Source organism: Notamacropus eugenii, chromosome 1 (assembly GCF_028372415.1).
Source record: "Notamacropus eugenii isolate mMacEug1 chromosome 1, mMacEug1.pri_v2, whole genome shotgun sequence".
NCBI lineage: Eukaryota > Metazoa > Chordata > Mammalia > Diprotodontia > Macropodidae > Notamacropus > Notamacropus eugenii.
In genome coordinates, this window is record NC_092872.1 from 140,769,484 (window position 1) to 140,792,301 (window position 22,818).

At 37.3% G+C, this 22,818-nt stretch overlaps 1 protein-coding gene across 3 annotated transcripts in view; it reads left to right on the forward strand.

The window, feature by feature from the left end:
* The window catches only part of RFX7 (regulatory factor X7), a 180,207-nt gene extending 173,132 nt beyond the window's left edge, over positions 1-7,075 (forward strand). For all 3 annotated transcript variants that reach the window (XM_072615859.1, XM_072615840.1, XM_072615851.1), the window contains one exon: positions 981-7,075. In XM_072615859.1, coding sequence (XP_072471960.1) covers positions 981-4,241 — 3,261 coding nt within the window. In that variant the 3' untranslated portion in view covers positions 4,242-7,075. The remainder of the gene's footprint in view (positions 1-980) is intronic.
* Positions 7,076-22,818: the final 15,743 nt, after the last annotated feature.

Consider the following 22,818-nt stretch of genomic DNA (forward strand, 5'->3'; position numbering starts at 1 on the left):
GTCACTTAAGCTTTCTGAGGTTCATTTTTCTCATTTCTGAAAGGAATTCCTACTTCAGAATATTTTTCTAAAAGCACTTTGAAAACCAAAGTACTATGTGAGCGCTGGGTATCATGATAAGTAAGTTCCAGAAAGACTTGGCTGCAAGGCAGAATCACCTAAGTTGTAATTTCATACCATAGACCCTCCCTCCTAACCGTCACAGCACCCCTGCCAAAACCTGATGGAAGTGGAACTTCAGTGTATCATAAACCCAAATTTTGATTGGAAATCTATAAGATAATGTCTTCCCTTCTTGTAATCTCCTTCACATTATTAATTCAGCAAATTCTACTGTATGTATGTTTTTTAAAATACACTGTATGTATATTGGATTCTTCCTTTTATAAAAGTTCTCTGTCCTCTCACCCACAGCCAAGTAGGCACATTATTCTGCACATCTTAGTAAATGGTTGCATATTGTTTTGGCCAAAAGAATTTGTGACTATTTGTCCAGGCCTCTGGTGAGGAGGCTTTCTCTCTTTGGTCTGCAGAGTCCCTTTTCATCAAAGCTAATAGTTTGGAAGCATTTCTTGCTTAACTGGACTTATCAGAGCTTTATCTTCACATCATGATGTGGCATCAGAGTGGAATTCCAGGGCAATAATTGAGAATCATAACTAAAATTTAATTTGTATAATTCATGAAATTTTAGAACTTACCTGAATGTCAAGAGCAGTGCAACTGGAACAATAGAAGAATCAAGGACTGTTCCCCATTTAAAAAACGGTTCTGTTGTTTCCCTGCAGTCTCCTGAATCCAAGACTAAGGCTGTGGGGGCTTCCTCTGTAGAAATAAAAATGGAAGTGTTACATTACTTACATGGAGCAGAATCAAGTCCAGTAAACCCCTTAACATTGTCCTCTAGCTCTACATGTTTGTGAATTACTCTTTCTGTCCTGAACACTTTAAATCTGATTTTGTTTTCCCCCTTTCAATAGGTACCAAGAACTAGGCAGTTGGTGACTTCCCCAAGTCCAGTGGGTTCTTCGGATGGCAAAGTCCTTCCCCTGAATGTACAGGTGGTCACCCAGCACATGCAGTCTGTGAAACAGGCACCAAAGACTCCTCAGAACGTTCCAGCCAGTCCTGGCGGTGATCGCTGTGCTCGGCACCGGTACCCTCAGATCTTACCCAAGCCAGCTAGCACCAGTGCGCTCACCATCCGCTCCCCAACTACTGTGCTCTTTACAAGCAGTCCTATCAAAACTGTTGTACCAGCTCCACATATGAGTTCTCTAAATGTGGTAAAAATGACAGCAATATCGCTCACACCCAGCAACAGTAGTGCCCCTCTTAAACATTCTCCCTCTTTGAACAGTGCAACTGGAACAACGGAAGAATCAAGGGCTGTTCCCCATGTAAAAAATAGTTCTGCTTCACTTCAGTCTCCTGGATCCAAGACTAATGCTGTGGGAACTTCCTCTGTAGAAATAAAAATGGAACCAGAGATATTACTAGATGAAAATTCTATACAGTGCCAAGAGAACTCTGATGTGTCTAAAGCTGCTAAAGTGACCCCTCGTGGATCCTTGGGGCAGAGAAGTAGTTCAGAGGGTACAGGGCTGAAACCCTCAAATGAAGGTGTAATTGAGACAAAAGCAACTAAGGGCTGTGACCAGAGGACCAAATGTAAAAGTCGCTACAATGAAATGTCACCAGTCACTTCAGGCAGCAGTCATAGCACTCTCACTCTCTCAGTTGCCACTCAGAACTTACCCTTCACCAGCACCAATTCACCATCTAATGGTGACCCCACTAATAAAGACACAAAATTATGCACTAAAAGTCCAAGGAAGAGACCCTCTTCTACAATACAAGAGTCCCAGGTGCCTCCTATAAAGAAACCCCTTGTGGAACAGATTTCGGCAGGAAACGTGGAAGCTCAGAAGGGAAGTAATAGTGCTAAAAAGGATCAGAAGGTTCTCTCTGCAGCAAAAACAGAGAGCTCAGCAGCAGGTGCTCAGGTTCCTAGCAAGGTAACAATAAATGTTGTGGCAAATCAGTCCTTGAATTCTAATGTTGTAAATGCCACTGATTCGTCTTTAGAACAGCCAATGACATCATCTCCAGATATAAAAGTTAAATTAGAAGGAAATATGTTTCTTTTAGAAAATGACTCAAAGGCAGATAGCAGCTTTAATTCTAATGCCTGGCAGCAGCAGATCACTCAGGAGTCTGAATTTTCATCTGCCAGCTGTGAACCACAGCAAATCAGTGTTATGAATATTACTGGTCACTCTGACATTAACGACTTAGAGAAGTCTGTTTGGGAACCATTGCATTTAGAAGGAATGCAGCAGGAAACATATAGCCAACAGCTACACGGCCAGATGCAAGAATCTTCTCTGAGTCAAATACAAGCACAGTCTTCAAATCAGTTACCTCTGCAGTCTGACCTAAAGGAATTTGAGCCCACTGTTTCTCAGACAAATGAAAACTATTTTCCATTTGATGATGAACTTACACAGGACAGTATTGTGGAAGAACTAGTGCTCATGGAACAACAAATGTCATTGAACAATTCACATTCTTACGGTAGCTGTTTAGGAATGACACTGCAGAGTCAAGCAGTAGCTGCAGGAACTCCATTGTCTTCTCACCCCAACAATACACACTTCTACCACTCAATCCATAGCAATGGCACTCCAATTCACACACCTACACCAACTCCGACCCCCACCCCAACACCAACTCCAACACCAACCCCAACTTCTGAGATGATTGCTGGTTCTCAGAGTTTATCAAGAGAGAGTCCATGCTCTAGATTAGCCCAGACTACCCCAGTAGATAGTGCTTTAGGAAGTAGTAGGCACACACCTATTGGTACTCCTCATTCTAACTGCAGTAGCAGTGTCCCTCCTAGTCCTGTTGAATGCAGGAACCCTTTCGCATTTACCCCAATAAGCTCCAGCATGGCCTACCATGATGCAAGCATTGTCTCCAGTAGTCCTGTGAAACCAATGCAAAGACCTATGGCTACTCACCCTGATAAAACTAAACTTGAATGGATGAATAATGGGTATAGTGGTGTCAGTAATTCGTCAGTTTCAAGCCATGGTATTCTCCCAAGCTATCAGGAACTAGTGGAAGATCGTTTCAGGAAACCTCATGCTTTTGCTGTGCCTGGCCAGTCATATCAGTCTCAGTCCAGGCATCATGACACTCATTTTGGTCGATTGACTCCTGTCTCACCTGTACAACATCAGGGTACTGCTGTAAGTAATACGAACAAGCAAGAAGGCTTTGCAGTCCCTGCTCCTCTTGATAATAAAGGAAATAATTCTTCCCTCAACAACAGCTTGAGATGCCGGAGCGTGAGTCCTGCAGTCCATCGCCAACGTAACCTTAGTGGAAGCACCCTCTATCCAGTTTCTAATATACCACGATCTAATTTGACCCCCTTTGGAAGCCCAGTAACTCCCGAAGTACATAACGTTTTCACAAATGTACACACAGACACCAGTGCCAACAATATAGCTCAAAGAAGTCAGTCGGTCCCATTGACTGTTATGATGCAAACAGCCTTCCCCACTCTTCAGAAACAAGCAAACAGTAAAAAAATAACCAATGTTTTGTTGAATAAACTTGATTCTGACAATGATGATGCAGTAAGAGGTTTGGGAATAAACAACCTGCCCTCCAATTACACAGCAAGGATGAATCTTACTCAGATATTGGAAACTTCTACTGCTTTTCCTAGTGCCAATCCACAGAATATGATCAATTCCAGCACTCCGGTTTATGAATTCCAGACACCAACTTACCTCACAAAAAATAACAGCACGGATCAGATTAATTTTTCTCCTGGAGATAACCAAGCACAATCAGAAATTGGAGAGCAGCAATTAGATTTCAGCAGCACTGTTAAAGACCTGTTGGGTGGGGACAACCTCCAAGCCAGCCAGCAGCTGGTGGGTCAGGTAGCATCGGATCTCAGTAATGTTGCACCTGATTTCTCCAGCGATATCAGATTATCTTCTGAACTCTCAGGCAGCATTAATGATTTGAACACCTTAGACACAAATCTGCTGTTTGATCCAGGTCGCCAGCAGGGACAAGATGATGATGCTACACTGGAGGAATTAAAGAATGATCCATTATTTCAGCAAATCTGCAATGAATCCATGAGCGCTATGACTTCATCAGGTTTTGAGTGGATGGAAAGCAAGGACCATCCCACTGTTGAAATGTTGGGTTAAATTGTGTTTTATAATATGTAGCACACTGTATCTAATGACAGATGTATTGTATTTGTCTTAATGGAAGTGCCTCCCGCAGCAGAAACACTTGCTATTAATTGTGACATTTTAAAAGGGTTTGCTGCATTAAGTGGTTCATTCTTCACTAGGGAATAGAGGAGACTTGTTTCTGTTCTAAATAAGTTTCTGAAGACAGTGGGTCTGTCCACAAATCAGTATTAGGATTTAAATTTGATGATGTTCCCCATTTAATCACATTTTTTTTTACTAGTTAAAACAGTGGTCCAGATGATTATTTTTTTTAAAATCAGTTTTATTCCATTAGTTGATCTGCACAGAATCCCATTGGTTTTAGGCATAGGATTGTTATTCTTTTTCTTTTGGAACTTTTAGATAAGAAATCACAGCTATGATGGACTAGATAAGGCTGTTCTTAAACTAAGGATAGCATTCAGGTAATAACGAGTGTGTTCTTGAAGCACTGGGCTATGGTATAGTGAGAAATCTCTGTAGGGCTTTCTTTTGCTTCAGAGCATTTACACCTAAAATGAAGGGCTGAAATAGGAGATGATAATGCAAAATTTAATATTAGTTTAAGGAAAGAAAGCTGCACTAAACTTTATATTTAAGAAATAAACCTAGTGTTAGCCATTTATATTTTTGACCTCACGTTTAGTCTTTTAAGTATCATTTTAAAATGTTGAGTTTTTTTTAAAACATGAAACAATTCTGGGCACTGAAACTTTTACGCACGTTACACATTTCATGTTTTATTGATAATTTAGGATAGGGAAGTGAAAATAAAAATATTTGTTTTTAAATAGAATGGCTACATGAAAAATATTGTACTGTTATTATTTGAGATTTATTTTTAAACCCTTAACATATATTCTGGTTATCAGGAAGGAATTTTTCCCTCCCCTCAATTTAGTTGGCCAATACTTTTTCGATCCTCCTGAATACAAAAATGCAGTTTGATCATGAGAATCTTCTGAAAAACATACAGGCAAGCAGGAGAAATATAAAAAACTGAACTGAAAATGGTTACCATCTAAGGCCTGACTTCACAAATCCTTTATTCTCTTGTAAGAGTGCTGATGTGTGTGTGTGTGTACATATGTGTACACACACACACACATACACACACACTTAACAAAAGAAGAAACTTTTATCACTCACTTGCTTATTTATTGTAACAACCAAAACTGCAAGAGAAACACTCAGGATTTATTTTAAAGTTGCTTTTTCCATATGCCTCCTATTTTGTCTTAATGAATATTTATAAATTTCACATCAGCATATGCAATCTGCTGTCCATTTGAGAGTTCAGTTTTTTAAGTGAACTTTTCAGGTTTACTGCAAAATTGATTAAGATATTACTATTAAGTTTTTAAAGTAACATTAAAAGCATTTTAAATAAAAATGCTATGTTTTAACTAAGCTTTCCTTTAACTTAATTAGTAAGCCAGTCAGAATATTAAAATCAATGAATATTTAACAAATGCGATGAAGGGTTTAATTTATAAGGATTCATTGTTCAGTAAAACTGCAAGGTAGGGGGATCAATACATTTCAATAAATGGTGCTAGGGTTGGCTCAGAGCTTGTATGTTGTACTAGTTATTGGCATTTGTGTGTGTTTGCTGTTATGATTTAAAAATTGGTTAGATACCTGTTCTTAATGCTAGTTATTTCTTTACTGTACATTGAGACACAGCACTACTGCACACCAAAGTATGCGATACCCAAAGGAAAACTATGTGATTTCTCTAACAAATGATGGGAGCCTTTCTGTGTGAGAAACTCGGAAAAGGAGAATTTGAGGCCATTCTGATCCCTTGTTTACATTATTACCTTCCTACTAACAAAACAAAATAATGAAAACCTTTTTTGATAAAATATTAAAAAGACTAGTGAATTTTTACCCCCTGTACAGTATTGCAGCAAACACTTTAAATTTGGTTGATTAGTCCAGCAAACTTTTCTGGGGTTCATATATTGCACTAAATTTCTGTTGAACCTGTGGCAGGCACATCTCTTAGGATAAATGCAACCAATACAGTCCACAGATAACTTTTTAAATGTGTTTCATTATGAAAAGACAAATGTCATCAAAGTGACAGATAAAATTGTCTTATGTAGCAATGTGCATTGATCTCAATGAGATATTTCTATTTCTTATTCTCTTACATGAGAATATTACAGCAGGAAAAAATTAAGTTTAGTTTGCTTCACCATGTTAATACATGATCACAAAGCGTGCATGAGTGTTACTGACTTATCTTGTACAGTACTAGGTATATTCCTGTAAACCACTTTTTTGTTTTGGCTATATTGAAACTGGTTCAGTGTTAACCAGGTAAGCATAGTTATTCACAAGTTATTTCCTCTTTTATGTTGACTAATTCTTCTTAGTTACTGTTGAATATGTTCTTTTCTCAGATTATTTTCATTGTTCTCGTGTTTAAAACATTTTGCATCATTTTATCATGATAATACTTCATGAAGTAAATAATTTTGCATATAATTGCAATAAGCACTGACTTTTGAACTGAAAAGAAGGAAAGTGTTTTTTGTGCAGTGCATCTGAGGTTCATATAATAGTCTTGTACTATACTGTGCTTAACTGCACTATAAGGAAAAAAATCCCTGCTCCACATTTTCATTTAGTGCAAAAAGTCAGATTCCCCCCAGTGTTCTGTTGTCTGTTGTACCTGCTGAAACTACGGTAGTTGACATTGCAGTAGCATTTCAGTTCTCTTTTTTATTGGAAGTGCTCAAGAATTGTTTTTTAAATGTTTTCAGAAACAATAAAAACATTTTATATGAAGATAACTGGATTTCAGAGGTTATTTACAAGCTGTCTGTTAGCACAGATATGGAAATCTTTGGTTTTCATTCTTGCATTCAACACCTTTCTCTTCCACAAAGGGATAAAAATCTACTCAGAGAACACACACAGGGTAAAACCACAAATCAGTACTGTTTACTGCATGTTTAAGGAGGCAAATTACATGCAGGGGGTCAGACTCTGAGGAGGAATTCTGAGGTCACTTCTCATTCCGTGATCCTTGTTACATAGCTTTCTAGAAAAAATTTTATTAGCCCTAATCCAGCTATGCCTTTTTGCTGTCAAAAAATCTGTACCCCTCAAAATTTGTCGATCACTGACATATAACTTGTACCTTAAATTGGTGGCCTGTGAAGGTTAGCTAATTAACTTCATGAAATTCTGTATAGATATTTGAGATCTAAGCAGATTGAACAGGTAGATTTTGTGTTTTGTGTAGATGAGAATCTGAGAAAATGCACTCTGATTTTTCTCACAGAAACAATAATAGGTTTTATAGTAACAGGTAACCAGGTATCTGATGTCCAGTTTTTAATTTTATTTATGTAAAATATTTCCATATTATTCATTTTGTACAAGAAGACCCCAGCCAAAAAAAAGTGAAAAATAACTGCTTCCGTTCATACTCAGAAAACATTAGTTCTTTCTCTGGAGGCAGAATGCATGTTTCATCATGAGTCCTTTGGGATTATCTTGGATTATTATGTAGCTGAAAATAGCTAAATCATTCACAGTTCTTAATTGTATAATATTGCTGTTGCTGTGTACAATGTGCTTCTGGTTCTGCTCACTTTGTTTTGCATCAATTCATGTAAGTCTTTCCAGGTTTTTCTGAAATCATCCTGCTTGTCATTTCTTATAGTACACTAATATTCCATCACAATCATATACCACAGCTTGTTCTATCATTCACAATTGGCAGGCATCCCCTCAATTTCCAAATGTTTGCCATCCCGAAAAGAAATATTATAAAAATTTTTTATACAAATAGGTCCTTTTCTCTTTTTTGGGATTTCTTTGGGATATAGACCTAGCAGTTGTGTTGCTGGATCAAAGTGTATGCATGGTTTTATTGCCCTTTGGGCATAGTTTCAAGTTGCTCTCCAGAATGGTTGGATCAGTTCACAACTCCACCAGCAGTACATTAGTGTCCTGATTTTCCCACATCCCTTCCAACATTTATCATTTTCCTTTTTTTGTCATGTTAGTCAATCTGATAGGTATGAGGTGGTACCTCAGAGTTGTTTTAATTTGTATTCCTCTAATCAATAGTGATTTAGAGCATTTTTTTCTGTGATTGAGGAAAGAAAGAAGGAAGAAAGAAATCTAGTCATTAACCCTCAAGTTTCTTTCTGTCTTTCCTCAAAGACCAACTTTAAATGGCTATATTTTGGGCCCTCCTTTCTCATAGTACATGGTAACTGTTTCTTTTTTAGCCAGCAACCCTGAGGGTCTTCCCCTCCCAGCCATCCCTTCACTCACATCTTAAAGAGGTCTATTCACTGGATGGGCATTACTTCACTCAAAGTGAGAACCTGAAAAGACCTTAGCCTGAAAAGGCCAGGGTCTCCCATTGCATCCTGGGCCATCTCCCAGTCAATCTGATGAATATCTGGCCACTGGACCCAGATGGCTCTGGAGAAGAAAGTGAGGGTTGATGACCTTGCACAGCCCTCCCTCACTCACGTCAAAGTCATCTGCAAGTCATATCATCTCCCTGATGTCATGGTCCTCTTTGAAAACGAAGGATAAACAGAATATTACTATAGACAGCTTTGATTTCTTTGTCTGAAAACTGCCTGTTCACATCCTTTGTGATGTCCAGCTTTTTAAAGAAAGGAGATTCCATATTTAATTGTAGCTTTCCCTCTGGGGCTAACTCTTCCTCTCACTCATACCAGTAGGTTGCATTCCTAGGGAATGACTACTTAGCTGGCTCTTTTCTTAACTGCCAGAGATAGCTCCTAGACTGTGGAGCTTCTCCTGTCTTCATTGACTCCAGAGCTAGCAAGCTTACTTTTTAAAGGTCACCAGTAACACAGATGACTCTTCAGCCAACCGATGGCTAGTCACCCTATAATTTCATCAGGTTTGATTGAGCAAAAAAGTATATAAGCATTTATTTATACTTTGTGTGCCTCCTTTACATAATCTATTATAAAGGTCATATTTGTATAGTGTAAAAGTCTTCAGGGGGACTCCAAAACTCCTCATGTGCCACCTATTGTGAATGCAAAAGCCCTATAAATGACTTCAAACCAAGATGGGCTTATAGTTCTATTTTAGCAAAACTTCATATCCTAGCAAAGTGCCAAAGCCTCCCAGAGTGAAAAACAGAAGCATATTTCTGTCTGATAGTATGTCAGTGGAATACTGTGGGACTGTTTGTGTAGTATAAAATAAATTTTACTAAAGGCCTTGCACATTTTTAGTAAGAAAGTTATTCAAAATGACCCCATTACTTAGAGAGAGGACAAAAATCTATATAATTTATTTTTCTTAATATCTGTCATTGACCTTCACTTTCAGTTTCTTTATTAAAGAATAGTAAATATTGCTAAGAGAGCCAAAGAATAAGAATGTTGAAGCTAGAAGGGCCAACTCCTTCATTTTACAGATGGGAAAACCATCCAGGGAAGTTAGTAATATGTTTAGATGTAAATAGGTAGGTAATGAGTGCCAGAATCAAGACTTGAAACCAGGTCTTCTAGGGAGAATATAAGAAAGTTCTTAGAGAATTTAAGTGAGTTAAGTCTTCAAATGCCACCCCCCAAAAAAGTATAAACTGGTGCAGAATGAACAGAATCAGAACAGTTTATACTACTACATTATAAAAACGACTATGGAAGACTTAACTCTGATCAGTACAATGACTGATCATGCTTCCAATCTCTGCTATCCAACTCAGTGTAAGAGTTGAAGTCAGGATGAAGAATGAGATAATTTCTTGTTAACTGGAAAACGTAAAACAAAAAATAGTATTCAGTTAAAGAGCTAGTTAAATAGCTATGAGCAGAAGAAAACTATAGTCGTCTTCAAGAGGTAAGGGTTTCAGAGTGACTGGAGTTAGTATGGCTCCCCAGTGATCTCATTTGATAATGCATACAATGTTTCACATCTGTAGCACTTTCTCACTTCTATTTAAAAAAAAAAAAACCACGTATTTTCTCTCACCCTCACTGGGGAAATTTTTTTTTATCATAAATTTGCATATCAAAACAAATTCCTTCAGTGGCTGTACGCAAAAATATGTATGTTTCATTCAGCATATGCAACACAATATTTCAGCCGTTCCTGAAGTGATGGACAACACTTAGTTTCCAGGATTTTGCCTCTACAAAAATAGTTTCTATAAGTATTTTTGAGTGTAATTCCAAATTGCTTTCAAAATGGTTGTACCCATTTCACAGTGACTTTTCCCCACAATTCCTCAAGTATTTGTTTTCCTTCTTTATTGTCTTTGCCATTTTGATGGGTATGAAATGGAATTTCAGAATTGCTTTTATTTTAAAAATATGACTCTGCACTGAGCTCTCAGGGTTGTTGTGAAGTTCCAATGAAGTAATGTTTGTAAAGTGCTTATGGAATTGCCAGGCACTTAGTAGGTGCTTAATACTTGCTTTCTTCCTTTCTTTAAGTAGGCTGGATTTCATCTCTTGATGACTTTTGTTATATCCTTAGACCATTTATCAATTGGGGAATGGTTCTTTTTCTTTTATATTTGAATAAATTTACATATTTTAAAAATGAGACCTTTATCAAAAAAAACTCTTTCCCAATTGTTTCCCTTAAATCTTAGCTTTATTACATTTGTTCAAAAACGTTAATTTTATGTAATCAAAATAATCCATTTTATTGTCTCTATTACTTGCATGGTCATAAACTTTTCTCCTACTCATAGATCTTAGAGGTAATCTTGTCATGTTTCTCTAATTTGTTTATGAGGTAACTTTTTATATTTAGGTTATATGCCCATTTGGAGCTTATCTTTGCATAAGCTATTAAATACTGGTCTAAATTTAATTACTTTCATACTGCTGTCCAATTTTTCCAGCAGTTTTTGCAAATAATGTTCTTGTCAGTGATACTCTTGGGAATTCTCATTTGGGAGTTTCTTTTAGTAGATCCTGTTTTCATGTTGATCTTTTTATGACTGGGCAGTTTTCTCTAATGATTTCTTGAAAATGATATCTAGGTTCTTTTTACTATACATTTCAAATAATTCTATGATTCTTAAGTTGTCTCTCCTTGATCTCTTTTCCATGTCAGTTTTTAATTGCATTTTCCTCCATTTTCTCCTCCTTTTGACTTTCGGGGGGGGGGGCAGGGAAGAGGGCCCTGTTTCCTCAGTTAATTGATTTCTGTTTGTTCCATGCTGATTTTTAGAGAGTTTGTTGCTTAGGGTAAGGTTTTGTACCTCTTTGGTTAAACTGCTGATCCCTTTTTCTACTTCCCCATCGTTCTTATTTCTTTTATATCTTTTTTGAACTTTTGCATCATTTCTTTGAAGCATTCCATTTCTGTGGTATTGTTTTTCTTTGACATCACGATGTCAGTCATTCTTTTCTGGAATTGTGCCTTGGTCATCTCTAGCATTATAAAATCCTTTATTTTTGTTCTTGCTTATTCCTTTTTGTTGCTGAGGTCTCAGGGGTAGTAGTCTCCCCTACTCTGGGGACCAAATCAAGTTGAAAACATTTCCTTTCTCCTGAATACAGTCCATCTCTAGGCCTTTTCCTTCGCAGTGAACACCAAGGTTCTCCTCTTGCAATCATCTTTAGCTGAAACCTTTTCCTTTAGACGAGGAGAGAGAAGGAGGAGAGGCCTTTCCTTTCTTGGATCTTCAGCTAAATCTGCAGGTGCACTTTGGTGTGAGATCTAGTTGAGACCTTTTCCTTGATGGAGAGGAGAAGACCAATTAAGGTCCTTCTCTTCCCATTTTTTTTTTTTTAAATCAACTGTCAGCTTAAACAGAGTTTTATTTCCCCCTTTCTACTAACTGAGGTGGGTTTTTTTCTTAGTGCATAGTTTTTGTTTTGTTTTGAATTTTTTTAACCTTAGGGAGGCAGTTAAGAAGCTTTTTCTTCTTTTAAATTAACTGTTGGCCAAAGCTGAAGCTTCCTTCTCTTAACACTAAGGTGCTTTTTTCCCCTCAGCCCTGAAGCCTGTCAGTTTCACTTGAAGTCCCCCAGTAGATTTCTTCCTGCTATGCAGTTCATAAGGCTCTTAGTCTCATTTTCATTTTCACTTTTCTCTTGAAGGAAGATTTCACGGACATCTGAAACCCTTTTACCTTCATCTCTAAGTGGACCTGGATCATACTTAATTTTTGTCTAAGAGGTGAATTGTTTAATAATCAGATTGTTTAATGGTATGGTAGAATTGACCTTTATGGTTTCCTTGGTTGTTCCTTTCACTCCAAAATATTGGTTTAAGCCAAGGTCCTCTAGTTTACTGCAATCTTTGCCTTTTCTTAAGAATTCATCTGTTTCAATGATTTGTGAATTGAACATATTTTATATTCACTAGTTGGGATCCATCCTCAGGCAATATATTATTTACACGTAGAATGACCCAGAGAAGACCCAGATGGTACAAGGGCTTACTTAAGGTAACAGATTATTATCCTTTGCAATAGATATTTTTTAAACCCAATAAAGGAATTTGCTAATACCCATTACCTTTTTATAGTTGCTAGATATTAACTGAGCCCAATTTCTAAATATTAGCCCTACATCATACTTTGTGATTGAGATCATTGCTTTACATCTGGAGAATCTAGATCTGAAATATCATTTCTTCAGTTTTATGGTATGACCCTGCAGTTTGTTAACATCATGAAATATGTAAATATCTTTGCCAGCCATAGCAGATGGCCAATCCTTACTGCTGAGAACAGAAATTTAACTGATTTGACAGTAGCCTTATGGTCATTTTGGTAGAAAGCCAAATATTTGCATTGAACCAAACTTTTGATAAATCATTATTGTAATTTTTGGTGTGCAAGGGGAAATAGTCTTCATAGTCCAAGTAATATATAAATTTAATAGCTATTCTCATATATTCAGACTACTTGACATCAGTGTACAGTCTTTCTGGCATGGCTTGAATTGGCTACATTGCAGGGGTTGAGGGACAGGAAGCAAGAAGACCCTGGGGATTGTATTTCAGGTTTTTTTTAACTTTTTTTTAAAAAATGCATTTCTAGAGGAAAACTGCACCCTCTAGTCTTTTTTTTTTTTTTGGAAGTGGGGGGAAGGGAATTGTTGGTTTTTAATATTTCCTTATTTATACCATGAAACATGGTAACATAAATCATTACTGCTGTCAAAGTGACTTCTTATGGGATGAATAAATGAATTTCTTAATTGAGTTTTAATATTGGTTTAAGCATAATACTGGACATTTGTACCTTCAAGACAGTTTAAAAAGAAAATTAAATTTTTTTTAGCTCCAGGGATTGTGTAAAAACAGTATTTTTTACGCTGCAAACTTTCCTGAAGGATTTTAATGTCCACCATAACACCTAATACATTGTGCACATTCATAACCTAAGTAGTCACTGTGACAACCATGATAATTCATGGGATTATGATTTATTTTTGCCTTTCTCTGTATCTCCCACATCCTAGTACTATGCTTGGTACATAATAGACATCAAACGAATGTTTATTGACTTTGACTTAGCATTACATGTCAGTTCACTTTAAAGAGCTGTGTTTTGTAGGCTAGTCTTTCTAGGCACCCCTCTAAGACTGTAAATTTCAGAACAATTATTTACTCATTAGTTGTTTTCCTCATTGTGAGTTCCCTATAACAGCATAATCACATGTCCTATCCTCCTCTCCAAAAGGTTAGAAAAACCATGTGATGCTAAAGTATATAATTATTCAGTTCTACAGCCTGTTCCTGTTTGATTATGACCACCCTAAGAGCATTTTAATTATTATAAAAGAAACTACTCCTTACATCTTTCTTAAAATGTCTATTCAAATACTAGTTTCAACTGTTATTGAACAATTTTAAAAAATAACTATAGTATTTTTCCATTTTCTTTACTATCTGGTACTAAGGAATAGCTGCCATGTTTGTTCCTGGAACATGGCAGATGCTTAATCAATACTTGTTTTTTGATTATCTAAAGGAATACCATTTCAATTCAGTCCAATAAGTATTGCAGTCCTGTCCCTCTCCTACACCCCAGGATGTCAGTGCTCTTGGGTTTTTCTCTAATACTCATAAAGTTGCTATATATCCCCTCCCTTGAAGTGCCTCACACTTTGAAATTACCTGTCACTAATTATTGTGAATATTTCTTTAGTGAATATCAATTAGGTATCCAGGGAAGTTGAACTAGATGGGTTCTAAAGACATTTTAAGATTTAAAAAAAATAAATGTGATTAAATAAATCCATGCTCAGATGTGAATGACTGATAACCACAGCTACAACCACCCTTTAAGTGGGTAGAGTGGGGGTGGGGGATTGTTAGCCAAAGCAAATCTAACTAATGAAATTATAGCCTGTGGAGAAATCCCCTACAAAATGCATAATAACTCTTAGTCTCTCCTGGTAAGAAGTTTAACTTGGGTTTTCAAAGATTTTGTGGCCAATGCTAGGAAAGTTCTGGCAAGTTCTACCACTCTGAGAAGGTACCAAATAAGAGCCCACTGACAGAATGTCTGCTGTGACAAGATATGAAGCCTTGTCTTGAAATCTGTGACAAGATGCATGAAGTCACAAAAGTGAAGAATATTTTTGGCCATGGTAACCCATGGAACATATGATAAATTGTCCTCAATACCGGGTAGTTCCCTTTTCTCATGTAGTAATGGTAAAAGGTGTCAGGAAAGGGTTGCTAAGGTCACACAGCTGTTAGGTTACCTATAAGCATTATTTTAACTGTTATTTGTTAATAATACAATCTTTTTTAATTGTCAGCAAGCTGATAAAACTACTAGATTAATTGAACCACATCCATACTGACATTATGGGATGTTATGGGATATTGAAAGAGGATTGACACCTGTTGTATGAGGACTTGCTGAGCCCTCTTCTGGGATACTTATCCACCTTTGGAGTCTACCTGGCATTCAACTTTCACCTGTGACTCCAAGAAGCTGTAGTATGCTCAGCAGTCACACCCCATAGACCCCCTCAGCTAACAGGCTAAACCAGGTGGAGGGTAACTGTTGGGTCTCAAACCCATTGGTGAGTTGGGGGGATGTCTAACCCAAGCATGTGAAGACTTACCCCCAGTGTAATGGGCAGAAAAGAACAGTTTGTTCCGACAGCCATGAAGGTGGCTGAAACAAGTGTTGTACAGCACTTAGAGCTTGGTCAGATATCAAAGACAGCCACTGCACCTAGGGCCATTGCCCTTGTCTTGACTTTCATCTTGCCACTGGACTTGAGTGACTTTGGAAGAGATAGTGAGGCTAATGACTTTGTGCATCTGTGCCTCACTTCAATCTAATTCATGTATGAGTCAAGACATGATCCTGTGATGTCATGGTCCCCTTTGAAAACCAAAGACAAACAGCAGCAGCAACTACAGATGAAACCAGAAGACCCAAGTTATGACTAAATGGAAGGACAATGCGCAGGCTTTCCTCAAAGAGGTGAATGAAGGAATGGGCAGAACTGGTTTCACTTCTCCCCAAAAGCAACAAGAAAGTACTCACAACGACTGAGCAAAGATGTCACCACAAGGAGAGTGCAGCTCGTGTGTCAGTCAGGTTAGAGGGTTAAGTGAAGAAATACTACCAAAAATTAGCAAGTTCCTCAAAATTACTTAAATACAATAAAATAAGTACTTCAACACAAGCATTTCGACAATGACATCAATGTGAAGATGGAGGACAATGAAAAATATCTTGGAAAATGTGGTTTGGGATGAAGAAATGTAACCTCTTTAAAAATAGTTTTGAAAACCACATGATCATATCAACAAATTCTGAAAAAGGCTTTGACAAAGTACAATACTCATTTATGCTAAACAAACAAACAAACAAACCCCAACTTTACAAAGCCTAAGCATAGAATGACCTTCAAAATATGATTCTGAAGTATGTTTCTAACTCCTTTCCCAGTAAATGCAAGAATAAAGTAAGGATGCCATCCCCCTCTGTCACATTTCCTTCTGTTGTTTGACATAGTTCCAGAAGTGCTAATGATAGTAAGACAACAAAATAATATCTATTTGCTAATGACTTGATGGTTTACTTAGAAAATCCTAAAAAAAAATAAGCAAAGAAACTCATTGAAACAATAGCTTCAGCATGATAAAAATATTTTGTTATATTAATAAAATAATGTTAATCCCGTAATCATAGAGATGCCCCCATATTTATAATAAGTACAAATGTATATAAAGTTTCTGGGATTCAATCTTAAGCAGACTCAAGGCCTACGCAAGTAAAATTGCTATTTTTCCTTAGAGAAAGTAAGAATGATTTTACTAACTAGAGAGACATCCAGTGCCCATGGTCGCGGCACACCCATGTAACAAAAATGATGATACTATGTAAATAATTTGTAGATTTAATAAATGAAGCAGTCACACTGACAAGAAGATGTTTTATGTGGCATAAAGAAAAATTTTAAATCATTTATTACAAGATAAAGATGTGGATTTCCCCACAATCTCAAGGGAAACATTTTTTAAAGTAGTGCTAAAAGAGGAATAACTTAGAACTGTTATAAAGCAATAATTATCAAAACATTTTGGTAATGGTTAGAAATAGAAAAGTAGAAAAATGAGGCAGATGATAAGAAAAAATCAAAACTTGTTATTTAGTAATTCAGCATCTGATAAACCACATTGCATAAATTACTTTAGGAAGAACTCATTATTTGAAAAGACTTGCTCTGGGTTTAGAACACCTATACACCTGTCGCTGTGCTCACTGTGATGGGTGCTGGAATTACGGAGATAAAAATGAAGCTACCATTTCTTTATTTTCAATTGGGAATTAAGTCAGGACTGTTCTGAGCTAGTTTCTGGCTTCTTTGAAGCCATTGAGCACATGTCCTGCCAATGAGCACATATCCTGAAGCACATGTCCTGCCAAAACAAGCCTGAGTCTGAGTTGGTGCTGCCGCCTTTGTTCTTTCCTAATCTTACATAACTGAATATCTATTTCAGATACTGTTGAAATCTGGGTCAAGACTGAAAGGTAAGAAAGTGAGGCAAGAGTAGGGGAGAGGAACTGGGAAAACAGAATGGAATGGAGTGACTGGAGATCATAGTAGGGATAAAGGTTGGGTTTTGGAAGCGTGAGGCAGAAGAATAGAAAGATAAAAAAGTGAAGACCATTCTAAGCAACCAAACCTTTGACATCCCAGAAAATGCTGACATCTCTCTTAAAGGTCAGACAGTTATTGTGAAGGGTCCCAGAGGAATCCCACATAGGGATTTCAAGCATATCAATGTTGTTATTCAAGAGAATGGCTCACTTGTTGAAATCAGAAATTTCTTGGGTGAAAAATATACCCAAATAGTGCGCATGAGACCAGGTGTTGCTTGTGCTGTTTCTCAAGCACAAAAAGATGAGTTAATTCTTGAAGGTAATGATATTGAACTTGTTTCAAACTCAGCTGCCCCGATCCAACAGGCCTCCACAGTAAAAAAACAAAACAAAACAAAAAAAAACAAGGATATCAGAAAATTTTGGGATGGCATCTATGTTTCCTAGAAAGACACAATGCAACAACTGATGAATAAGTTGAAAAAGATGCCAAAGGCCATGTTCTGAGGAGTAAACATTTACTCAGATGTCAAAATAAAAATACTTTTTTCAAAAAAGGGTGATTTCAGGCTCCTGGATGATGGCAAATGAACAATTGTTATAGTGAAGTTAAGGATACAACTATCCCTTTGTGTGACAGAGGTGGGGTGTAGTTGCATATCATAGAAGAGGAAAAAGTTGATGAACTAGGAGGCAGCCTGAAAATGGTATGTTAACGTGTATAATAATAATTTTAAAAATAATAATGCTTATGTAGTCAGGCACTGTGCTAAGTACTTTACATATATCTCATTTGAGCCTCATTACAACTCTGGGAAGTAAGTATTAGTCTTATCCTCATTTTACAGCTGAGGAAATTGAGACAAACATCACAAGAGAGGGAAGACCATAAGTCAGGTGCTAAATCCCTTAAGAAAGAAGAGAAAATTACTTAGGGACTGATGGATAATAGCAATAAGCATCTGGATATGATATAGGTATATGTATTGAAGCTCATAGTATGAGTGATTGCTGACTTACTGAATGAGAGCAAGAGTCTGGAAATGACAGTGAAGAGCAAAAAATAAGCTTTTCTCCTAATCCAGTAGGTCAGCATACATGAAAGAAAAAAGTGCCCAATATGTTGAGAGGGTAGCTAAGGAAACAGTGTTCCTTGGGGAAGTCAGGTCTCCATGACTGTAAGAGGACAGAAAGATATTGAAAGGAATAGGTCTATTGTGGCAGTTTGTTTATAGTAGAACTCAGGTTCTAGGAAGGGAGCATCCCAGGGGCTAGACACTTCCTCTTCTAGCAAAGCTTGTGGTCTTGAACTTTCTTCTTTCCCAAGGATATTTCCCTGTATTGTTTCAGGGATAGACTATCTCTTCCCCAACCCTAAAGTTCTAAGATAGTACAGGGGCTTAAATTACCTTCTCCTGGAAGATATGGTTCCTAGTAGAGACTCCTCACACTTACCATTCAGGAAGGCTCAGGTACTTGAGTAGATCTCTGCTTCTCCAGAGTATTGCCCAAAATGGGCATCTCTAGTCCTAACCCCACTTTGGGTAGGTACCATGACAAATGTCTTACCTCTTAGGAGATGGATTAGGATCAGAGTAGCTGAGCTGTCAAGACTGGCCTTGGACAAAACTGTGAAGTAGAAAAAGTTGTCTGAGTAATTTCTTCTGTCTTTTATATGTAATTGTCATATAGTGTAATAATGATATGTTATCATAAATGTGTCGAATGAAATTTAGTGTAAGTTTTATTTGATTACAACACTAAACTCAGTGTACATGTGCTGTCTTCCCAAGTTTTTCCTAGTGGACCGTGGTAGTTTCTTCATGTGGTGATGTTTGCAGCTTTTAAAGTTTAGAGAACTTTGTTCCATGTCGTTGCTGATGTTTTCTCCCTATTATCACTACCATTTGTAATATCTTCCCTCTCTCTGTTAGCTTCCCAGATCACTCCAACCACAATGACCTCTCTTCTTCTGACACTTTGAATTTCACTGCTGTGAGTACTCCCTTCACCTATGCAAGTCCAGCTACTGCCATGCCTTCTCATCCTGTGCAGTTCTTGTCCACGTTTTCTCATTTTCTTTGCTGACTTACTGAAAGAGAGCAAGAGTCTGGAAATGACAGTGAAGAGCAAAAAATAAGCTTTTCTCCTAATCCAGTGAGTCAGCATACATGAAAGAAAAAAAGTGTCCAATATACGTTGAGAGGGTAGCGAAGGAAACACTCACTGTTCCTTGGGGAAGGAACTTGGAGAAGGATCAGAACTGCTGGAGGCCTTCCTCGTATTCTCTTCATATTTCATGCACAGCATTCTAGAATTTCATTCTTTTAGCATCTCAAGATAATATCTTACTCTGATACCTCAATGAATCAATGATTTCACAGTTAAGAATATTTTCTCCAACAATACAGATTATACATCATCTCATGATCTATAATTTTAGTCAATATTTTACCATAACACTCCATTGAAGATCTACCCAACATGACACAGGTTTTCCTCTGGTTCTTTTTAATATTTTATGGGTCTGTGTCCAGGATTTAGGCTTAATCAGGATGACTTCTGTCTTCCTTATAATCTGATAAATTAACAGCATTGCTAGGCAACAAGCATCTGGTTAAGTACTTAACTGTGCTAAGTTCCACAGATACAAAGAAATGTAAAAACATGGTCCCTGTTCTTAAGGAGCTCACATTGTAATGAAGAAGAAAACAGGCAAGTAACTATGTAAATGTAAGACATATACAGCATAAATGGAAGGAAGACAATTTCAGAGGAAAGGGACTTGGTCAGTGGTGGTCTAGGTATGGGATGAGGAAAAACTTCCTCCAGAAGGTGGAGTATGAGCTGAGTTTTGAAGAAATCCAGGGAAACTAGTAGTCAGAGATGAGGAAGAAAAAGTATTCGAGGTGTGGACAAGTCAATACAAAAGCAGAGTGGAGAAAAAGAGTGTCTTGAGGAAGCAGCTCTGGGTAGAACAAGCCAGATGTCAGTGTGCTTGGAGGGGAGGGGAGTAAGGCAAGAAATACAGAGGCCAGGTTATAAAGTGCTTTCATTGCTAAACAAAGAATGTTATATTTGATCCTAAAAGTAACAGGGTGCCCCTGGAGTTTATTACATAATGGGGTGACAAGACTTGTGACAAGACAGTCTTGTGCTTTGTCAGGCTAATATTCTGACCATATATTATCTTATATTGTTTTTGAATGAATTATTTTGTGTGTTTATCTCCCACTGACATTAATAATTCTTTGAAGGCAAGAAGTATATTGTACTTTTCATCCCCAAAATTCTAAAAATACAGTCAACACTCAATGGACACTTGTTGACTAGAATAGTACTGACACTAATTTATTTTTGTTGTCTTTCAGGATGGAATCATGGTGACTTTGAATATGTACATCTCACTGACATAAAATATAGAATACATGTGTGTCCCAACTTATAGTGGTTCATTTACTTGAAATATATGTCATAAAAAAATAAAAAAGCAGAAAATAAAATTTGTTTCACATTATCAAATATGCTAGCAGAAGAGCAGCTTATAAGGATTATCATCTGAGCCAGATTAGAGTGGCAGGAGATGGGAGAAACTGTCAGCAGGAGATAGGCATCCATTACTGCCAGCTCCGGTTCTGTTTGCTTTTTGCTCAGTATTGTCAAAGAACAGGTCCTCATTGCATCAGATGCCTGACGAGTCCCAATTCAAGAAAAGTTGGCAATGCTTATAAGCACTTCTGCTTTTCCCATCTCCATGCCTTAAACTGAAATCAACAGAAGGGAAAACAGCAGGAGATGTAGAAAAATGTCTCTAGAATTATAACAGAAGTCAATGAGAAAATGATTTGCTTTACAGAAGCCTGCTTTGTAGGCAAAGTTCCAGAAATGGACCTGTATCCCAAAGGTCTATTACAGACAAAATACAAAATCCAAATAAGCTCTAAATTACCTGCTTGAAGAAGATATTACAATTGAGGCTTAGATGACATCCAAAAACCTCTAGACAAAGTAAAGAAGATAAAATCTAGTCCCCCAAAAGAGCAGGAAAGGTGTAAACATTGAAAAATTACCTTAGTCTTACAAAGAAAACTTAATCCATTTACTCCTGTTCCTCTGGTCTCAATCAGTCATCATCTAAATTATATTTTACTTTACCATGGAAAGGAGTGATGACAGCCTCCAAATTTGAGTTCTCTGCTAAAGTTTCAAGATCTAAGGTTAAGTTCCAATCTATCTTTGACCTCTGTCCTAAAAATTGCATATTGTATAAGATTATATTGTATAGAGACTTTTCCCCCTAGAATTGTTCTTAAGGAATACTAATTAAAATTAACCACAGAAATTTCTGGCCATCATTCCAGGTGCATAGGGTTATATGCCAGTCAAAGGTAATCATCAGTATAAAGGATTAAATACAGTACATTGTCCAAGGTGATGAACAAGTCGCTGTAGATGGTGAGGTTCCCCAGAAGTTCAGTTTTGCAGATGACATTGTAATAACTAGCATTTATATTGTATTTTGTTGTTTCCAAAGCACTTTACATGTTATCTCATTTAATCTTCATAGCAACTCTGTGAGGTGGGTGCTATTATTTTCCTCACACTTGCCCAGGATTACACAATTAAGGAAGTATCTGGAGCAGGATTTAAATTCAGGTTTTACTGATATTGCTATATAATAACAAGAACTGAAACACCATTGTTTTCAAAGGACTAAAGAGGAGTATCACAGACAGTGGCTGTCAGTGGACTGCAGAACTGAACAAGAAACTCCACAGAAGAACTGGAATAAAGGACAGGAAGAAAAGGGGGCATGATGGATGGAGCAAGAGTATTTCCCTGGGACCTCGTGATGTCAAAACAAGGAAAGTCTCTAATACATTAGGTAGATGTATGCAGTGAATTTTTGTCTATGGAGAACACAGACAAGAAGTCAGTGAGTGACACACAACAGACAGGAGTGGATGTGTTGCAGTCTTCATGGCTGAAGAAAAATCTCAAACTGGTGAGATGGCAGTTCCATTTGAGCATTTGAGACTGTAAGCAAGGGCCTCTAGTTCAACACAAACATAGGTAAGCTGCTAGACTAAGGGACCAGTGTTGTATCTTCCTTTGATCATGGCCATGGGTATGGTCTGGAAAAGGATTGCCATAAAGGTGTAAAAGATAGATGCCTTGTTCAGAGTAACCCTTGCTTATATAGATACTAAGGGATGATGACTAGATGTTATTCACACAATATCTTTGCATACAACCAGGTGGCAATTCAAGGTGGAGCTGCCCATGTAGATCTCACTTTTAAGCAATTTGCTAACTACCAACACAGCATGCACAGAACCCAGTATTTCTCTAGGTGCCTCAAACAAGGTTTCTATATAGTTCACAGTATAATTTAATCCCATCAAAATGATTTTCTTGGCCTGTATTTCCCCCTTTGCCACAGAATTTTTATCTTTTCCCCAATTCCCTTGTTACCTA